Genomic DNA, 16,283 nt, shown 5'->3' on the forward strand with positions numbered 1-16,283 from the left:
ACAGATGGTCAATGACAAAGTCTTGGAAAATCTTGGCCATCAACTGGCATTTTTGAGGCCAGTGATAGCCCATTTGAGGCTTTTGTGGTAACTTACTGTGTTGCAAAGGGGCTACTTGTATTAGATATAATAGAGTGTGACTCAGACACGATGAAAGGTGACTGAGATGTAACAGAGAACAACTTGATTCTGTTCAAATAAATTATATACTATTCATAATGGCTGGTGACTGTATTGTAAAGGAGGAAGTTACCTCACGTTCTCATAGCGGTGAATGTATATACGATGAAACTGGTGTTGTAGAGTCTCGTCTTCTACATTGGTCATGTCGTTTATCATCTCCAGCACTACAAAGCGTGGCAGCACCGACAAAACCAGGCGCTCCTAAAACAGGTGCAGTGTGGGAAATTCAGTTTATTAAGCATTAGCTTAAAGTAATATTCTGGGTTCATTATTAGTTAAGCTCAATCGACAACATTTGTGGCATAATGGTGATTACCACAAACATTTATTTCAACTTGTTCCTCCTTTTGTATAAAAAAAAGCAAAAATCTGGGTCCCAGTGAGGCACTTACAATGAAAGTGAATGGGGCCAATCCGTAAGTATTAAAATACTTACTGTTTCAAAAGTATAGTCACAAGATGTAAACAATATGCATATTAACATGATTTTAGTATGATAAAATCACTCACTAACCTTTTCTGTATAATATGTCCAAATTGTACAACTTCGTTGCCATGGCGACGTAAACTGTAAACCCTAAAACCCTAAAATGACTGTAAACATGACGATTTAAACAAGTTTACAGGTCAAATAATACACAAGTTTTAACAGAAGAATTAATGTAAGTGGTTTTATAAAATTATAAGCTTCACATTCCTGCTATTAAACACTCCAAACATTGGCCCCATTCACTTCCATTGTAAGTGTCTCATTTACCACGTTAACAGGCACTGAATAAAGCGGTTTATTCCAGGGTTTTTGCAGAAAGTGGCATTCTGAAACATCACATAAACAAAAACACAGATTTCCTTACGCCATTAAAGGTATTAAGAGAAAACGGGTTAAAGCGCATGTGCGTGGAACAGACCAAATAACAAACGTCATAGGATAGAGCCAAACAAAAAGTAAACAAATCATTTCTGGGAGTACAGTGAGAAAAGCACACTGTAAACTATACCCATTTATAAAACCACTGTAAAATATTGATGGTCCCTCACATTCTTGTATATGTCCTCGTACATTGAGGGAATCCTGGAGTTTTATGTGAGAGGTAAGCCCCACTATTGAAGTGCAATTCTACTGCAGGTCACAATAGAAAGGTAAGGAAACAAACACAGTAACAGCTCTGGAATATCTGGAAATAATATGAAGCAACAAAGAATACAATAGTGAAGTCTTTATTGGATACCATGTTTGTTATTTACACAAACGTCATGGGGAAATTACGATGCTGTGTGGACAAAGCTCCTTACAAACTGAGTCACATGTATACGGGAGTACAGTACACAGCTTAAACAGTGCATGTTAACAGAAATTCTGCTTTCACAAATTCACAATACGCCGATGAACGGTATCTGAAACTGAAAACAACTGATGCTGCATCCAAGCCGCTAGATGTCACTTTAAGTCCAAGATGACGCAAAGACAAACGTTACTGAGTGCACCTTTAAAGAAAAGGAGGGACGATTGGAAATAATTGTTTATGGTAATCAACATTATGCCACAAATGCTGTCAATAGAGCTTAACATGCATGGAACCTGGAATATTGCTTTAAAGCATTTGAATATTGACTACTGTATGTACACAAACAGAAACATACATATACACATGTGCCAATTCTGTTACAATTCTAAATGACAAATTATACATTGAAATTGCATACAATGAAATGTATACAATTAGTTAATACATACTACATTGTTGCCTTATTAAGCAACTCCAGACATAATATATAATGCAGCTTCCTTTTTACTGCCATAAATCTATTTTAATCCAGTGTAATTTTCCTTAATGGTTCACTGGTCAATAAAATATCCTTGAGCGTCCAGCACACAGAGCCAAATATTAATGTAAACTGTGTAATCCTCTATTTTCATCTAAAAAATGATCTAACTGAATATATTTGCCATATCAAAATAACTGTTTTCTGACAGATTTTCACAAAAACCTGAAAATGCTTAATTTGTGATTTAGGACAATGTGAGAATAGACTAAATCATGTTCAAACATCATGTTTAGTTTTCATCCTAATTTTATTTTGTGACTGCATGGATAAAGGAAATATGTACAGCATATTTGTACTTATGTACAAATATGAATTTAACAAACCAGAGGATTGTGCTTGCCACTGGCTGAGCTGAATACAGGGGGAAATTTGGATAGATGGACATACAAAAGAAGAGGAAGTGGATACACACATGCAGACACAAAAACACACACAAAGTGGTACCAGCATGTGCTCCACTTGACTGGCAAATAAAACCCACTTCAGCAAACAGCCTAAGAGCCCTCAGAGAAAGAGATGGGGGGAGGAGGAAGGGAAGGAGACAGATAGAGATTCCCAGAGGAGCCTTGGAACCTTTCTACACTAGTCTTTCATCCCCACAAGACGCTGTTCTCATCTTTAAATCAATTACTCTCACCCACAGCGGATCATTGCTGAGAAAGGTGTGATATAGTAACATTATGTGTGTGCGTGAGCGTGTGTGTGTGTGTGTGTGTGTGTGTGTGTGTGTGTGTGTGTGTGTGTGTGTGTGTGCACTTGCATGTGCATGCTTGTGTCCTGTGACATAATTTTCTTTACTTTTGTTTGTCAAGTGTTGTACAACACTGTACCATGTTAACCATAGCTTCTGCCAAAATACCATAGTTACTGCAGTTCCTCTTACAACTATAAAAATTTATAATTAATTCTATAAATTAATTTCTCATTCATACAGTGGAAGAAATATTCAGAATCTGTTTTTAAAGATAATTTTGGCTAATACCAAGTTGTAGTAAGAATGACAATAAGAGTGTGAAATTAATACGACAGCTTTTTGTGCATTGGCGGGAAATTTCTTTCTGGTATTCTCAAAAAGTGCTTCAGAAAACATAGCACAACAACTTTAGTGGCAGCCTAAACTGGGCTCCAAAACATAAGAGTCAGTATGTTTAAATGCACTTTAAAAGATTTCAGTAGGACTAAAACAATAATTAATCTTTTTAAAATGTCATTTAAATGCTTTAGTCCGACAGAACTTACTTTTGCTAAGTAAGACAAACAGACTTAGATGTGCTTGGCTTCATTCAGCATGTATATTAGTTAATCGGACCAAGTCAGAGGTGATGTGAGACGTGTTTTACTGCCACTTTCTCAGATGATTTAATATTTAATTTTTACATATTTTTCTTTGATATTTAATTACACACTGTGTCATGTATCCTTGGACAAACAGATGAAGACTATATCTAAATTATAACAGCGCTTGTAAATATACTTATTATGAATGGAGAGTGGACTCAATTAGACCAAAAAGAGAAACAATTCCATTTTCGAGGCAAAGGACAGTTTGAATGCAAAGAGAACCAAGTTCTTTTTTTGGTCCACTTAAAGAGGTTTTAGCACATATGAGCAATTTTATATACAAAATAAATTATAAAGAGTTTTTATATACAGTATTTAAATTGGAAAAATCTAAATCGCTGGTCAAATTGCGCATTCTCCTGCCATTGTGGCGGGTGGGCTAAAAAGTTAATTTTCCAACCTGACAACAACAGTAACTGGTATTTTGTTAGAAACTATGGTTAACATGGTAATTTTTTGTAAGGGAAGCGTTTGTCTACAAACAAACCCATACATGTACTGTACATATAGCAATATTACGCAATTGCTCTCTCACACTTTAAACTTTGCAAATGCATACACACTGACCTGTCGCTGGTTCTCAGTCTCCAGTCGGAGGCGTGCCTCGATGCACCTGCGTGTCTCTAGGAAGGCCTGTCGCTGGGCACGGTCTGACAGGTAACTAATAAACATCCCTGCAGTGTTTATACATATGAACAGCAGCACCTGAGCTAACAGCTGAAGAGAGAGAAAGAGAAAAACATTAAGATAGAGAGAGACAGAGAAAGAAACACAACTGCTACACATTTTAGCTCTGCAACGTATAAACTAATACAACAGCATTTCCTAACCTGGTGGCCCTGACCCCCATAAAGGGGCTGCTAGAAATCTCAGCAACTTGCCTGGTCTTCACAATTTTAAATGTTTAAATGATTACATTAAAAATACAATAATTACAATTCATGTACCACGTTAACACATTCAATTGTAAACTAAATTAGAGGCTAAATGCAGGTTTTGTGTGGATGACACTTGTATACACATTACATGTTTAGTGGCTAAAACAAAGTTTGGTTTTTCCAACAACCTTGGTTTACAGGTATATTCTCCTTTGTTTTACCACTAGAGAAATGCTGCTTAGATCTATCTCAAGCTTCCAATAAAACTGGTTCAACACTGATGTGAATGAAATATGTTGAACATTGAAATAAACAATCAAACAACAACTAAAAAGTATCTTTCTTTCTTTAAAGTTTAAGGGCTCAGTTAGGCAAGAACAATGCAACCCCATGGCACACAATGCACATTCACTGATAGTACTGGCACCCGCCAGTGTATACTGTATATATAGAGATCAAACAGAGGTAGATTTCTGCAGTGTACTGTACATGTAAAATGGGGGTCTCTTGTAAAAAAATAAAAAAGCAATAAAAAAAAGGAAAAAAGTAGAGAAGCACTAAAATACAGCATTAGCATTTAAGTGAAAAATAATAGTTGTAGATTAAATGTAATCCCTAAGAGACAGAAGCTACTGTAAATGTCACCTCTTTCTCTTTCACACACACACATAATTAATAAATGTCAATCATAAACTGTAATATTCTACGGTTAAGAAGCACACTATTATTTCAGGAATAATAATTTTAAAGCTTAAACTAAGAGATTCTTAAATACTCTGTCTTTTGGGTTTCCATTTTAGGTCAAGTTATTTGAAGGTTAAGTGTGTGATTAAAAAAAAAAAAAATGTTTAATCACTTTCTCGTATCCCAGCTTAACTTGTAAAGAATTATATACTGTAAGTGAACCGTTCTTAGTTTAATTCCCCTGAAAAGTGTAAACACTTGCTCTGTGGTGCTATCAAAACTTGCTCAGTTTGGCTCAGCCAATGGAGTGTGCTGGGGGCAGGACTATATGTTTGCAAACCAATAGAAGATGCTGGATGTTTGAGAAAATATAAAGGAATTGAGAAAAAGGAGTGCGGAACATCTTATTTTTGAGACTGTTAAAATATTTGAGGATCTATGCACCCTGAACAGGTACAGTGTAGTGATTCCATTTCTCTAAAAATGTACTACAGAAAATGTATTAACTTTAACTTTACACACAAGGCTGAAAGTTCTTTAGTAAAAGTAAATAGTATATGCTTAAGCACAGCTGCGTGTTATCGATTTCAGATATCCCCGTTTTTACTGTGTTGCTATCTCGTTTATCAAACATACAGTCTGTCCCAGTCTAACTGGGTCAGAATAAGCTGCAATATGGGCCAAACTTTATACCAATGTCCAAACTATGCAAGACTACACAAAATACAACAGACATAGCAGCACCAAAAGAGGTACACTCCCTCTTTTTGTCTGTCTGTCTTTCTTTCTGCATAGGTACCATATTTTTGTTGTTTTTTTCTGCTGTATGTTCCCACAAAAAATGCTAAATTCTGAAAATAGTACTCTTTAGTCCCTACAAGGAAAGCAGCTTCATCATGGTCTTATTACCTGTTAAAAGGGCAAAAGTTTAAGGTAAGCATTTGTGTCCTGGGAGGTCCCAGGAAAACAAAACAGGTGTATATCTTTCTGTCTGTCCACAGTAAAGGAGCCAATGACATCAAGGCAATTACAGAGCTAATAGGAGAAACAACACACACAGTAAGGTGCATACTTATATTTAGACACGGACACAAACATTAATAGTTTACTGCGACTGGAATATATACTGTCATGCACACACTTTAGCAAACAGTGTATGCCTTCTCCAGAGAGTATGATAACCACCTGCAATCATTAACACTCTAAAACAATCAACACTCATGCACACACGCGCACGCATTAACATGTTAAGACATGTCACACATATTACTACAAAAGCCTCATAGGCATGGTGTGAGTGTGCGTGTGTGCTTCACCTTGAAAACATGCCTCCTGGGAATCAAAATTTTAAAATTAATGGCTGAGTATCAACCCCCCAATGTATACAGTTTCTATTGCTGTGTTTTTTTCCTCACGGGGCATCACAGTCCATTTTAGGCAAAGCAAAGCTAATTAATACAGTCCCTTCAACACTCACTAACACATACACACACACACTCAGGGCCGTTTGTAGGCATAGGAGAACTAGGTGGTCACTTAGGAGGCCGCCACAACGCACCCCAAACCCCCCCACAGGGGGCAGTAATAGGATTCTCGCCTAGGTTGATAGAATGGTCTGAAACAACCCTGCACACACTCCAATATTAACATAGTAAACATCAACATACAAGAATTTAATTATAACATTATATCAATAATGTTTTAACAATCATTAAAATAAAAGATTTTAAAAAATACTAAACATACTTAATAATGGGATAACTGCTCATTATAAACACACACATATATTAACATGCACACACACCCACAGTGTGTGTACAGTTTGTATGTTATATACAGTATCACACAAAAGTGAGTACACCCCTCACGTTTTTGTAAATATTTGATTATATATTTTCATGTGACAACACTGAAGAAATGACACTTTGCTACAATGTAAAGTAGTGAGTGTACAGCTTGTATAACAGTGTAAATTTGCTGTCCCCTCAAAATAATTCAACACACAGCCATTAATGTCTAAACCTCTGGCAACAACAGTGAGTACACCCGTAAGTGAAAATGTCCAAATTGGGCCAAAGTGTCAATATTTTGAGTGACCACCATTATTTTCCAGCACTGCTTTAACCCTCTTGGGCATGGAGTTCACCAGAGCTTCACAGGTTGCCACTGGAGTCCTCTTCAACTCCTCCATGACAACATCACGGAGCTGGTGAATGTTAGAGACCTTGTGCTCAGATTCTCAATAGGGTTTAGGCCTGGAGACATGCTTGGCCAGTCCATCACCTTCACCCTCAGCTTCTTTTGTAAGGCAGTGGTCATCTTGGAGGTGTGTTTGGGGTCGTTATCATGCTGGAATACTGCCCTGCAGCCCAGTCTCTGAAGGGAGGGGATCATGCTCTGCTTCAGTATGTCACACTACATGTTGGCATTCATGGTTCCCTCAATGAACTGTAGCTCCCCAGTGCCGGCAGCACTCATGCAGCCCCAGACCATGACACTCCCACCACCATGCTTGACGGTAGGCAAGACACACTTGTCTTTGTACTCTCACCTGGTGGCTGCCACAAACGCTTGACACCATCTGAACCAAATACGTTTATCTTGGTCTCATCAGACCACAGGACATGGTTTCAGTAATCCATGTCCTTAGTCTGCTTGTCTTCAGCAAAATGTTTGCGGGCTTTCTTGTGCATCATCTTTATAAGAGGCTTCCTTCTGGGATGACAGCCATGCAGACCAATTTGATGCAGTGTGTGGCGTATGGTCTGAGAACTGACAGGCTGACCCCCCCACCCCTTCAACCTCTGCAGCAATGCTGGCAGCACTCACATGTCTATTTCCCAAAGACAACCTCTGGATATGACGCTGAGCACGTGCACTCAACTTCTTTGATCGACCATGGCAAGGCCTGTTCTGAGTGGAACCTGTCCTGTTAAACTGCTGTATGGTCTTGGCCACGGTGCTGCAGCTCAGTGTCAGGATCTTGGCAATCTTCTTATAGCCTAGGCCATCTTTATGTATAGCAAAAATTCTTTTTTTCAGATCCTCAGAGAGTTCTTTGTCATGTTGAACTTCCAGTGACTAGTATGAGGGAGTGTGAGAGTGATGACACCAAATTTAACACACCTGAGACCTTGTAACACTAACAAGTCACATGACACCGGGGAGGGAAAATTGGGCCCAATTTGGACATTTTCACTTCAGGGTGTACTCACTTTTGTTGCCAGCGGTTTAGACATTAATGGCTGCATGTTGAATTATTTTGAGGGGACAGCAAATTTACACTGTTATACAAGCTGTATACTCACTACTTTACATTGTAGCAAAGTGTCACTTCATCAGTGTTGTCACATGAAAATATTTACAAAAATGTGAGGGGTCTACTCACTTTTGTGAGATACTGTACAACAACACACATTCAGAGGTCAGTGATGTGGAGAGTTTTAATAGGAAAGCTCAATTTTTCAGGCTTCCTTTTCCAGTCACTGACCTTAAAATACATGATCTCACATCACATACATCCCTATGTCCAATATGAAGTCATGGTGAAGTCAGAATGATGAAGATGTGTCTGTGTGTATGATTTTCTTAGAATATTCCTCAATAGAACAAATGAATAAAAGGCCAGTTATTCTTTCTAGTTTAACAAAAGTAATTTAACCAAAGGTCCCTAGGCCAGGGAAGTTCATACAGGTGTCCTAGCAAAGTAACCACAGGTGTAGTTCATCATGTTCCACGAATGTTTGAAAATCAGAAAGTTTAATTTTAAAACGTTTATGGCCTCACCCCAATAAAGGAACGCTCTTTAAGGTGTTCACATGACCACACATGTTGTTGGTTTATTAAGCATAATCCATGAAAGATAATGCATGTAAATGCACTCAATGTTTTCCTTGATTTATTTTTCTTTTAAAATAACGCCACTTGGTATGATATTTTCCATCTAATGCAAATATCATCAGAATCATCGTGGGAATCAAAAATCCCTAGAAGGATTGTAAAACCTGAAATCTCATACAATGTAAGAAACAGCCAATGGCACCCACAAGCAAAATGGCTTAGTGAACACACTAAATAATGAATGAAAGTCTAAAAGTCTAAAAATACGGAAAGATTTCTGTGAAAGTTACGTTTAAGTGTAAGGGATATAAGATATAATTAGCTCAGTATAAAACTGTATAAGTAAGGAAAATCCCCACCATTATAGAAAAACAAGTGTGTGTGTGTGTGTGTGTGTGTGTGTGTGTGTGTGTGTGTGTGTGTGTGTGCCTGCGTGCGTGCGTGTGTGTCCATCAGGTAAAAATGCAAGAGAGTTAAAGGGAGAGTTCACCCAAAAATTACAATTCTCTCATCATTTACTCACCCTCATGCCATCTAAGATGTGTATGACTTTCTTTCTTGTGCTGAACACAAATAATGATTTTTAGAAAAATATCTCAGCTTTGTAGCTCAATAAAAAAAAAAGTGAATGGTGACCAGAACAGCAAAAGTACTAAAAGCTGCAAAAAGGAGATAACGGCAGCATAAAAGTAATCCACATGAATCCAGTGTTTCAATCTATGTCTATGTCTAAGTTGATTTGGGTGAAAAAGACCAAAATATAACTCCTTTTTCATGGACATCTTGCCATTGCACTCCCTAGTCTAGACACAATCATGATTTCAAGTTTGATTACACTTCCTAGTGCTTGATGCATGTGCAGAGTACTAGATGGCGCTATAGGAAGTGTAGTCATGCTTGAAATCAGGATCACCAAGGAGCTTGCTGTCAAGAAGGTGTACAGTGAAAAAGAGTTACATGTTAGTCTGTTCTTACACATAACCAACTGGATTGCTTCAGAAGACATTGATTAAACCACTGGAGTCTTATGTATTATTTTTGTGCTGACTTTATCTCCTTTTTGGATCTTTTTGGATCGTTCTGGCCACCATTCACTTACATTATATGGACATACAGACCTGAGATAGTCTTATAAAATATTTGTTTATATTCAGCAGAAAGAGAAAAGTCATACAAATCTGGGATGGCATTAGGGCGAATAAAGGATGAGAGAATTTTCATTTGTGGGTGAACTAACCCTTTAACACTTACAGCACTAAACAAAATATAAACATTATTTACTGATGGCTAAATTAATACTGCACACTCAAACACTATGCACTATATAAGTATAGTCTTTATAATTAGTGCAGTGATATCCAACAGCAAGTTGCAAAGACCAGGTAGTCTTTAAGAGTGATTGACTCCCACAGAGGGCAGCAAGTGAAAGCCTCTGTTTAAAATAAAAACAAAACAGCATCACAGCCCCTAGACAAACAGATCTAATGAAACCATTATTGTAAACATTGTACTCCATCCAGATAGTCTTACCCACACCAAGGAGCTGAACCGAGATTTAATTAACGCTCCATTTAATTAGTGGGGTTGATTACAGTTGTAAAATGCTGCCTCTGAAATTTGCAGGAGATAGGCTGGTGTCCTTATAATTCAGCTAAGGAGCAGAAATCTTATAATGCCCATTTGATAAACTTTGAAATTTTAATTGGGAATTTAAGGTTTATTAAGTGACATACAATGGGCCAATAGCAGCCAGCCTCCATGCAGCATCTTGTGGCAGAGTGCTGAACTCTTCTGAACAGTACACTGTAGTAGCTGTGTTTTCATCACTGTTTGCTCTGACCTCTCATCGGCTCTGAGATTAAACACAGCAACCTTTTCTTCTGACAGCCAAGACCTTTAAGTGCTAGAGCATCACTGTGCCTTTAACAGCTAACCTATAGCATTTTAAATATTTAATTACATTTCACTGATGCAGTTAGTGTTTCATCTAAACATACATATAAATCTAATCTGAAATATATTTTAAAGAATTGTAATGGTCTTGTGTTCTGTTACTTTGCCTCAACCATAGACTATTTTTTTTATTTAGCCATTATTTGAACCTATAAAAAAAAATATTATATATATATATATATATATATACATGTATCTCACAAAAGTGAGTACAACCCTCACATTTTGTAAATATTTGATTATACCTTTTCATGTGACAACACTGAAGAAATGACACTTTGCTACAACGTAAAGTAGTGAGTGTACAGCTTGTATAACAGTGTAAATGTGCTGTCCCCTCAAAATAATTCAACACACAGCCATTAATGTCTAAACCGCTGGCAACAAAAATGAGTACACCCCTAAGTGAAAATTTCCAAATTGGGCCCAATTAGCCATTTTCCCTCCCCAGTGTCATGTGACTCGTTAGTGTTACAAGGTCTCAGGTGTGAATGGGGAGCAGGTGTGTTAAATTTGGTGTCATCGCTCTCACACTCCCTCAAACTGGTCACTGGAAGTTCAACATGGCACCTCATGGCAAAGAACTCTCTGAGTGTCATGTCTGGGGCTGCATGAGTGCTGCTGGCACTGGGGAGCTACAGTTCATTGAGGAAACCATGAATGCCAACATGCACTGTGACATACTGAAGCAGAGCATGATCCCCTCCCTTCGGAGACTGGGCAGCAGGGTAGTATTCCAGCATGGTAACGACCCCAAACACACCTCCAAGATGACCACTGCCTTACAAAAGAAGCTGAGGGTGAAGGTGATGGACTGGCCAAGCATGTCTCCAGACCTAAACCCTATTGAGCATCTGTGGGGCATCCTCAAACGAATCAAAGGTATCATAATAGTTTGAAATGTAAAACAATGAGATTTTTTAAATGACAGAGAAGGGCTCATATATATATATCAGTATTTTCGAAGCTGTTATTTTTAGGAGAACTATCCCTTTAATGAAAATAACACTAAAATGCTATAATGTTTCTGCGAGGGTTGTTTTAGGGGATAGAAAATATCATTAGTACAGAGAAGTCAATGGAAAGTCCCCACCATGACAGAAAAACAAATATGCTTTTGTTCATTGTACAGCCTGGTCTGGAGGTCCCAGCTCATTTTACACACACACACACACACACACACACACACACACACACACACACACACACACACACACACACACAGTTGTGTTTCCATGTTTTATGGGGACTTTCCATAGACATAATGGTTTTTATACTGTACAAACTTTATATTCTATCCCCTAAACCTAACCCTACCCCTAAACCTAACCCTCACAGAAAACTTTCTGCATTTTTACATTTTCAAAAAACATAATTTAGTGTGATTTATAAGCTGTTTTCCTCATGGGGACTGACAAAATGTCCCCACAAGGTCAAAAATTTCGGGTTTTACTATCCTTATGGGGACATTTGGTCCCCACAAAGTGATAAATACACGCTCACACACACACACACACACACACACACACACACACACACACACACACACACACACACACAGTGTATTTTTCTATTTTCTTTAAAGCTGCTTAGGAACATCATATTAAGTAAAAAAGTGCCGTAAAAGTAATTTCTGATTCCACTGACTATACTGCACACAAGACTCTCAAGAGAGCTGCTCTTTATAGCCAGCCAGCATGCTGGTCTGGTGGAGTTTGTGAAGTGTCGTGAGCTTGTGTGGTTTATAAATGATTGATACAGACCCTGCAGGAGTTTCCATAAACCTCAGAGGGAGTGAGAGAAAGCAGCATGCTGATGTTCATCCTACATCTAATCAACTGAAGACAATCTACACAGCACTAAACACAAAAACAGGTGTGTGGTCAGGTCTGAGAGTGTGTGTATGAGAGTGCTCTGCAGTATAAGGGAAGGATAGAAGGGAGATGAAGCTATGCTGGCAGACAAGTGTGTGAGTCAGAGAGCCCTTCTCCATATCTGCCTCCTACGCTTGCTATTTTTACAGTCTACCTCACAGCATCTTCAACCACTGCTTGGACACACACACACTAACAAACTCTCTTGGGTCTGGTAGAGGTATGAGGTATCCTTTGCTTGACTGAGTTTGGTCGTACTGGCCTGAATCTGTATGCAGATAGCTCATTTTGGCCTAAATCTATGTGTGTAAGGAAGAATGTAACCACATATTCAGGATTGGATGGACCAAAAGTAATACACGCGTCCCCCTCAAAGTCTTTGGTTATACTCTTTTCTCTCTGTATTTCTGTCTGTCTCTCTCTGCTGTGATCACAGTGAATAATCGTTGCACCCTATAATTAACTCACTCGGCTTCCTGTCTCTTCACTGTTGTGTGTGTCCCTGCTTGTTTGTGTGTACAGCATGCTCACTTGTTTGTGTGTACAGACTGTGTGATTTAGTGTGTGAGTGCATGTGTGTGCACGTATGGGTAATCATCACAAATTCTTGGTAGTGCCACTATGCAACAAAGGGATAGTTCACCCAAAAATGAATATTCTCCCAACATTTACTTACCCTCATGCCAGTGTATGACTTTTTAGAAAAATATCTCAGCGCTGTAGGTCCATACAATGCCTAAAAAACCTAAACTTTGTAGATCCAAAAATCACATAAAGGCAGCATAAAAGTAATTCATACGACTCCAGTGATTAAATCCATGTCTTCAGAAGTGATATGATTGGTGTGGGTGAGAAACAGATCCTTTTTTACAATAAATTGTCCTACCTTCCCAGTGGGTTACGATATGCACAAAGAATGCAATTTATCAAGAACAAAAGAAGATGAAAGTAAAAATGAAAGTGGAGATTTAAAGTAAAAAATTAATTAAATATTGATTTGTTTCTCACCCACACCTATCATATCACTTCTGACGAAATAGATTTAACCACTGGAGTCGTGTGGATTAATTTTATGCTGCCTTTGTGTGCTTTTTGATCTTCAAAGTTCTGGTCACCATTCACTTGCATTGTATGGATGGTAGGGTGGGTTAGAGCTGAGAAATGATTCTAAAAAATATTTGTTTGTGTTCAACAGAAGTAAGAAAGTCATACATATCCAAGATTGTATGAGGGCGAGTAAAGAGAGGATTTTCATTTTTGGGTGAATTTGGGGAATTATTATTATTATTATTATTAATATTATTATTATTATTATTATTATTATTATGAGCTTGTTAATAATTTGAGATAATGGAGACATTTTCTCTATTTGCTTGTACTTTATAAATGCTTAAATAAAAAAATTCATAATAATTCAGATTTTATTAAAATGACTAACTGTCTGCAGGGCTCTAATATGTCTGCTGTGCCGCATTATCCAGCCTACTCGAAATCTTCTTGCCCTCTAATGACCTCTACGAAAATTTGGACCAGTGCCAATTCACACAGACGTCGATATCAGAAAGAACGCTGCATGCAGCACGCGACAAAAGACCTTAAAATGTCACTTTCAGCACCACAAGGGCGGACAGCGACAAGTGCGCCCTGGTATAAAGGCTTGACGGAAAGTCTCGAGCTTAGAAATCAACCAGGGAATGACTTAACCGCACAAATTCTTATAAATTGCATGATAATGATAGTATTTAAGTGCTAATACGAGAATTATGTGTGGCTAAGGTCTAACTGTGGCCTAATGCGTGCGCGGGCGTGTGTTGTTTTTGTCTGTCCCCGCGCGCTCAGACTGATATCTTGCTGATGACAGCTATATTGCTCTCGCTAGAACGCCCAGGTGAGTAATGAACAGTGTGATCTCACCTGATTCGTGGAGATCTGCGCTCGAGGGGGCACCAGCAGCTGGAGCGCGATGTGCAGCGCAGAGGTCAGGAGTCCCGCCACGATGGCCCAGGTGAGAGGCAGAGGCAGCATGCTGTAGGTGGCAAAGAGCGTGAAGAGCACGTAGCCTATCCCATCCCCGAGCAAGCCGTACCCCAGTCCCGTTGCGAGGATTTGAGTGGCCATAGCGACCCATGTCACCGCACCACTGTACTGCAGGTAACCGTGTGAGCTCGTACCCTTGCGCACCACCACGAGCGCGCATATGACCACCTCGATTCCCGTGAAAAACCCGAGCAGCATTCCTTTGATCGGGTCCATCGGTGTGGAGGCCAGGGTCAGGTGCAGCACGAGCAGGGTCAGCTTGGTCACCACGTCCAGAATGTTCATGACCACCACGGACTTCCGTCGCTGGCCCAAGAAGTAGCGCTGGTACAGGCGCTCTAGGTCCCTGGACTTGAAGGCGTAGCGCAGCGTGGGGAAGATCACCCCGCGGTACGTGTAGCCCCAGCTTAAGAAGAAGTCGGAGTTGCTGGGCGCGCAGTCGATCTGCAGGAAACCAAGGTCGCTGCTCGAGCGCTCGGGGAAGACTTTTGTGCCGCCGTTATTGTGCCGGTCGCTCACCGAGGTCCTGCCGGCGGACTCTTTGCGCGAGTCCTGCCCGTGAGGCTCGTCCGGTGAGACGGGTTTCGAGCTGTGTTCATGAATGAAACGCTGCTCGGTAATGTGTCGCACGGCATTCTGCCACAGCAAACGCTTGGGTCGGTTCCCGTTGTTGTTGGTGGGGGTTTTGTTGATGGTGTACAGATCCTCGCTCGCGCTGGAACACCGTACCTCAGATAATTCCATTGTTTCCACACTCGCCGTTCTGTTTAACTACACACGTTCCCAAAAAAAGAGACAGGTATGTACAGGTGTATGCGTAAGGAGGGCTAGCCTAACGTGTTCAGCGAGGAGGGTGAGGTCTGGAGTCCACAGAGCGTGGAGGACGCATCGGTGAGTTTGCCCACGGCAGCAGCCTTTCATCATCACTCGCTCAGCACGCAGAGAGAAACGTTTCCTTTGACCGCATCATACGTCTTGTCCTCCGCGAACGTCAGAGCGATTTGGTCGCGCTTGCCCGTGCCATCTGGATGCTGCTCAAGATGTACAAGCGCTACAGCATGGCATGCGCCCGCTCGCGTGCTGAAAAACAGCGCATCTTAACGCACTGCGATGCGCGCGAGCATCTCCCAGACCAGCACAGTGTCTGGCGTAGGCTGAAAATGTCAGTTCCCCGTTTTCTGTAGCAGGTCTTGGTGCGCCCCTATTCCCTCTCTATCGCAACCAGGGTGGACAAACAAGAATTGTGTAGAGTCCTTCCCACAACGCCATTCTGTTGCGCCTAGATGGATCGATCTCTATATCTTTCTCAAGAACTGACTCCAGGAATGCTTGTAATCTTCGTCAGGGCAGGGGGAGAATAAGGTTGGAGGGGGCGTCGCGAAGACCCTCCTCTTCCTCAGTTTTGGGGCTCACTGATAGCTGACCGCAGACCAGGTCGCGAAGAATAAATAGGCGGTAGGAGTGCTGAATCGCACGAGTAATGTCAAATACAAAAATAAGGCTCGCGGTGTCCGTCGGGGGCGTCTGTGTTTTTATAGAAACATTAAGTGCGTTAGTTCATCTGGTGGAAATGGTATTTACACTGAGAGAGAAAGAGAGCGAGAGAGAGGAGTGTGTGTGTGTGTCTGTGACTGAGTCTTCCCGACGTCATGAGCCTCTTGCCTCT

General features: G+C 40.1%; 1 protein-coding gene across 2 annotated transcripts in view; it reads right to left on the minus strand.

Moving 5' to 3' along the window:
• LOC127649767 (adenylate cyclase type 8-like) overlaps positions 1-16,069 on the minus strand; it is a 66,076-nt gene extending 50,007 nt beyond the window's left edge. For both annotated transcript variants that reach the window (XM_052134997.1, XM_052134995.1), the window contains exons 1-3: positions 14,495-16,069; positions 3,919-4,068; positions 254-384 (exon numbers count right to left, since the gene is read on the minus strand). In XM_052134997.1, coding sequence (XP_051990957.1) covers positions 254-384; positions 3,919-4,068; positions 14,495-15,361 — 1,148 coding nt within the window. In that variant the 5' untranslated portion in view covers positions 15,362-16,069. The remainder of the gene's footprint in view (positions 1-253; positions 385-3,918; positions 4,069-14,494) is intronic.
• Positions 16,070-16,283: the final 214 nt, after the last annotated feature.

This window comes from Xyrauchen texanus, chromosome 9, assembly GCF_025860055.1.
Source record: "Xyrauchen texanus isolate HMW12.3.18 chromosome 9, RBS_HiC_50CHRs, whole genome shotgun sequence".
Taxonomy (NCBI): Eukaryota; Metazoa; Chordata; class Actinopteri; order Cypriniformes; family Catostomidae; genus Xyrauchen; species Xyrauchen texanus.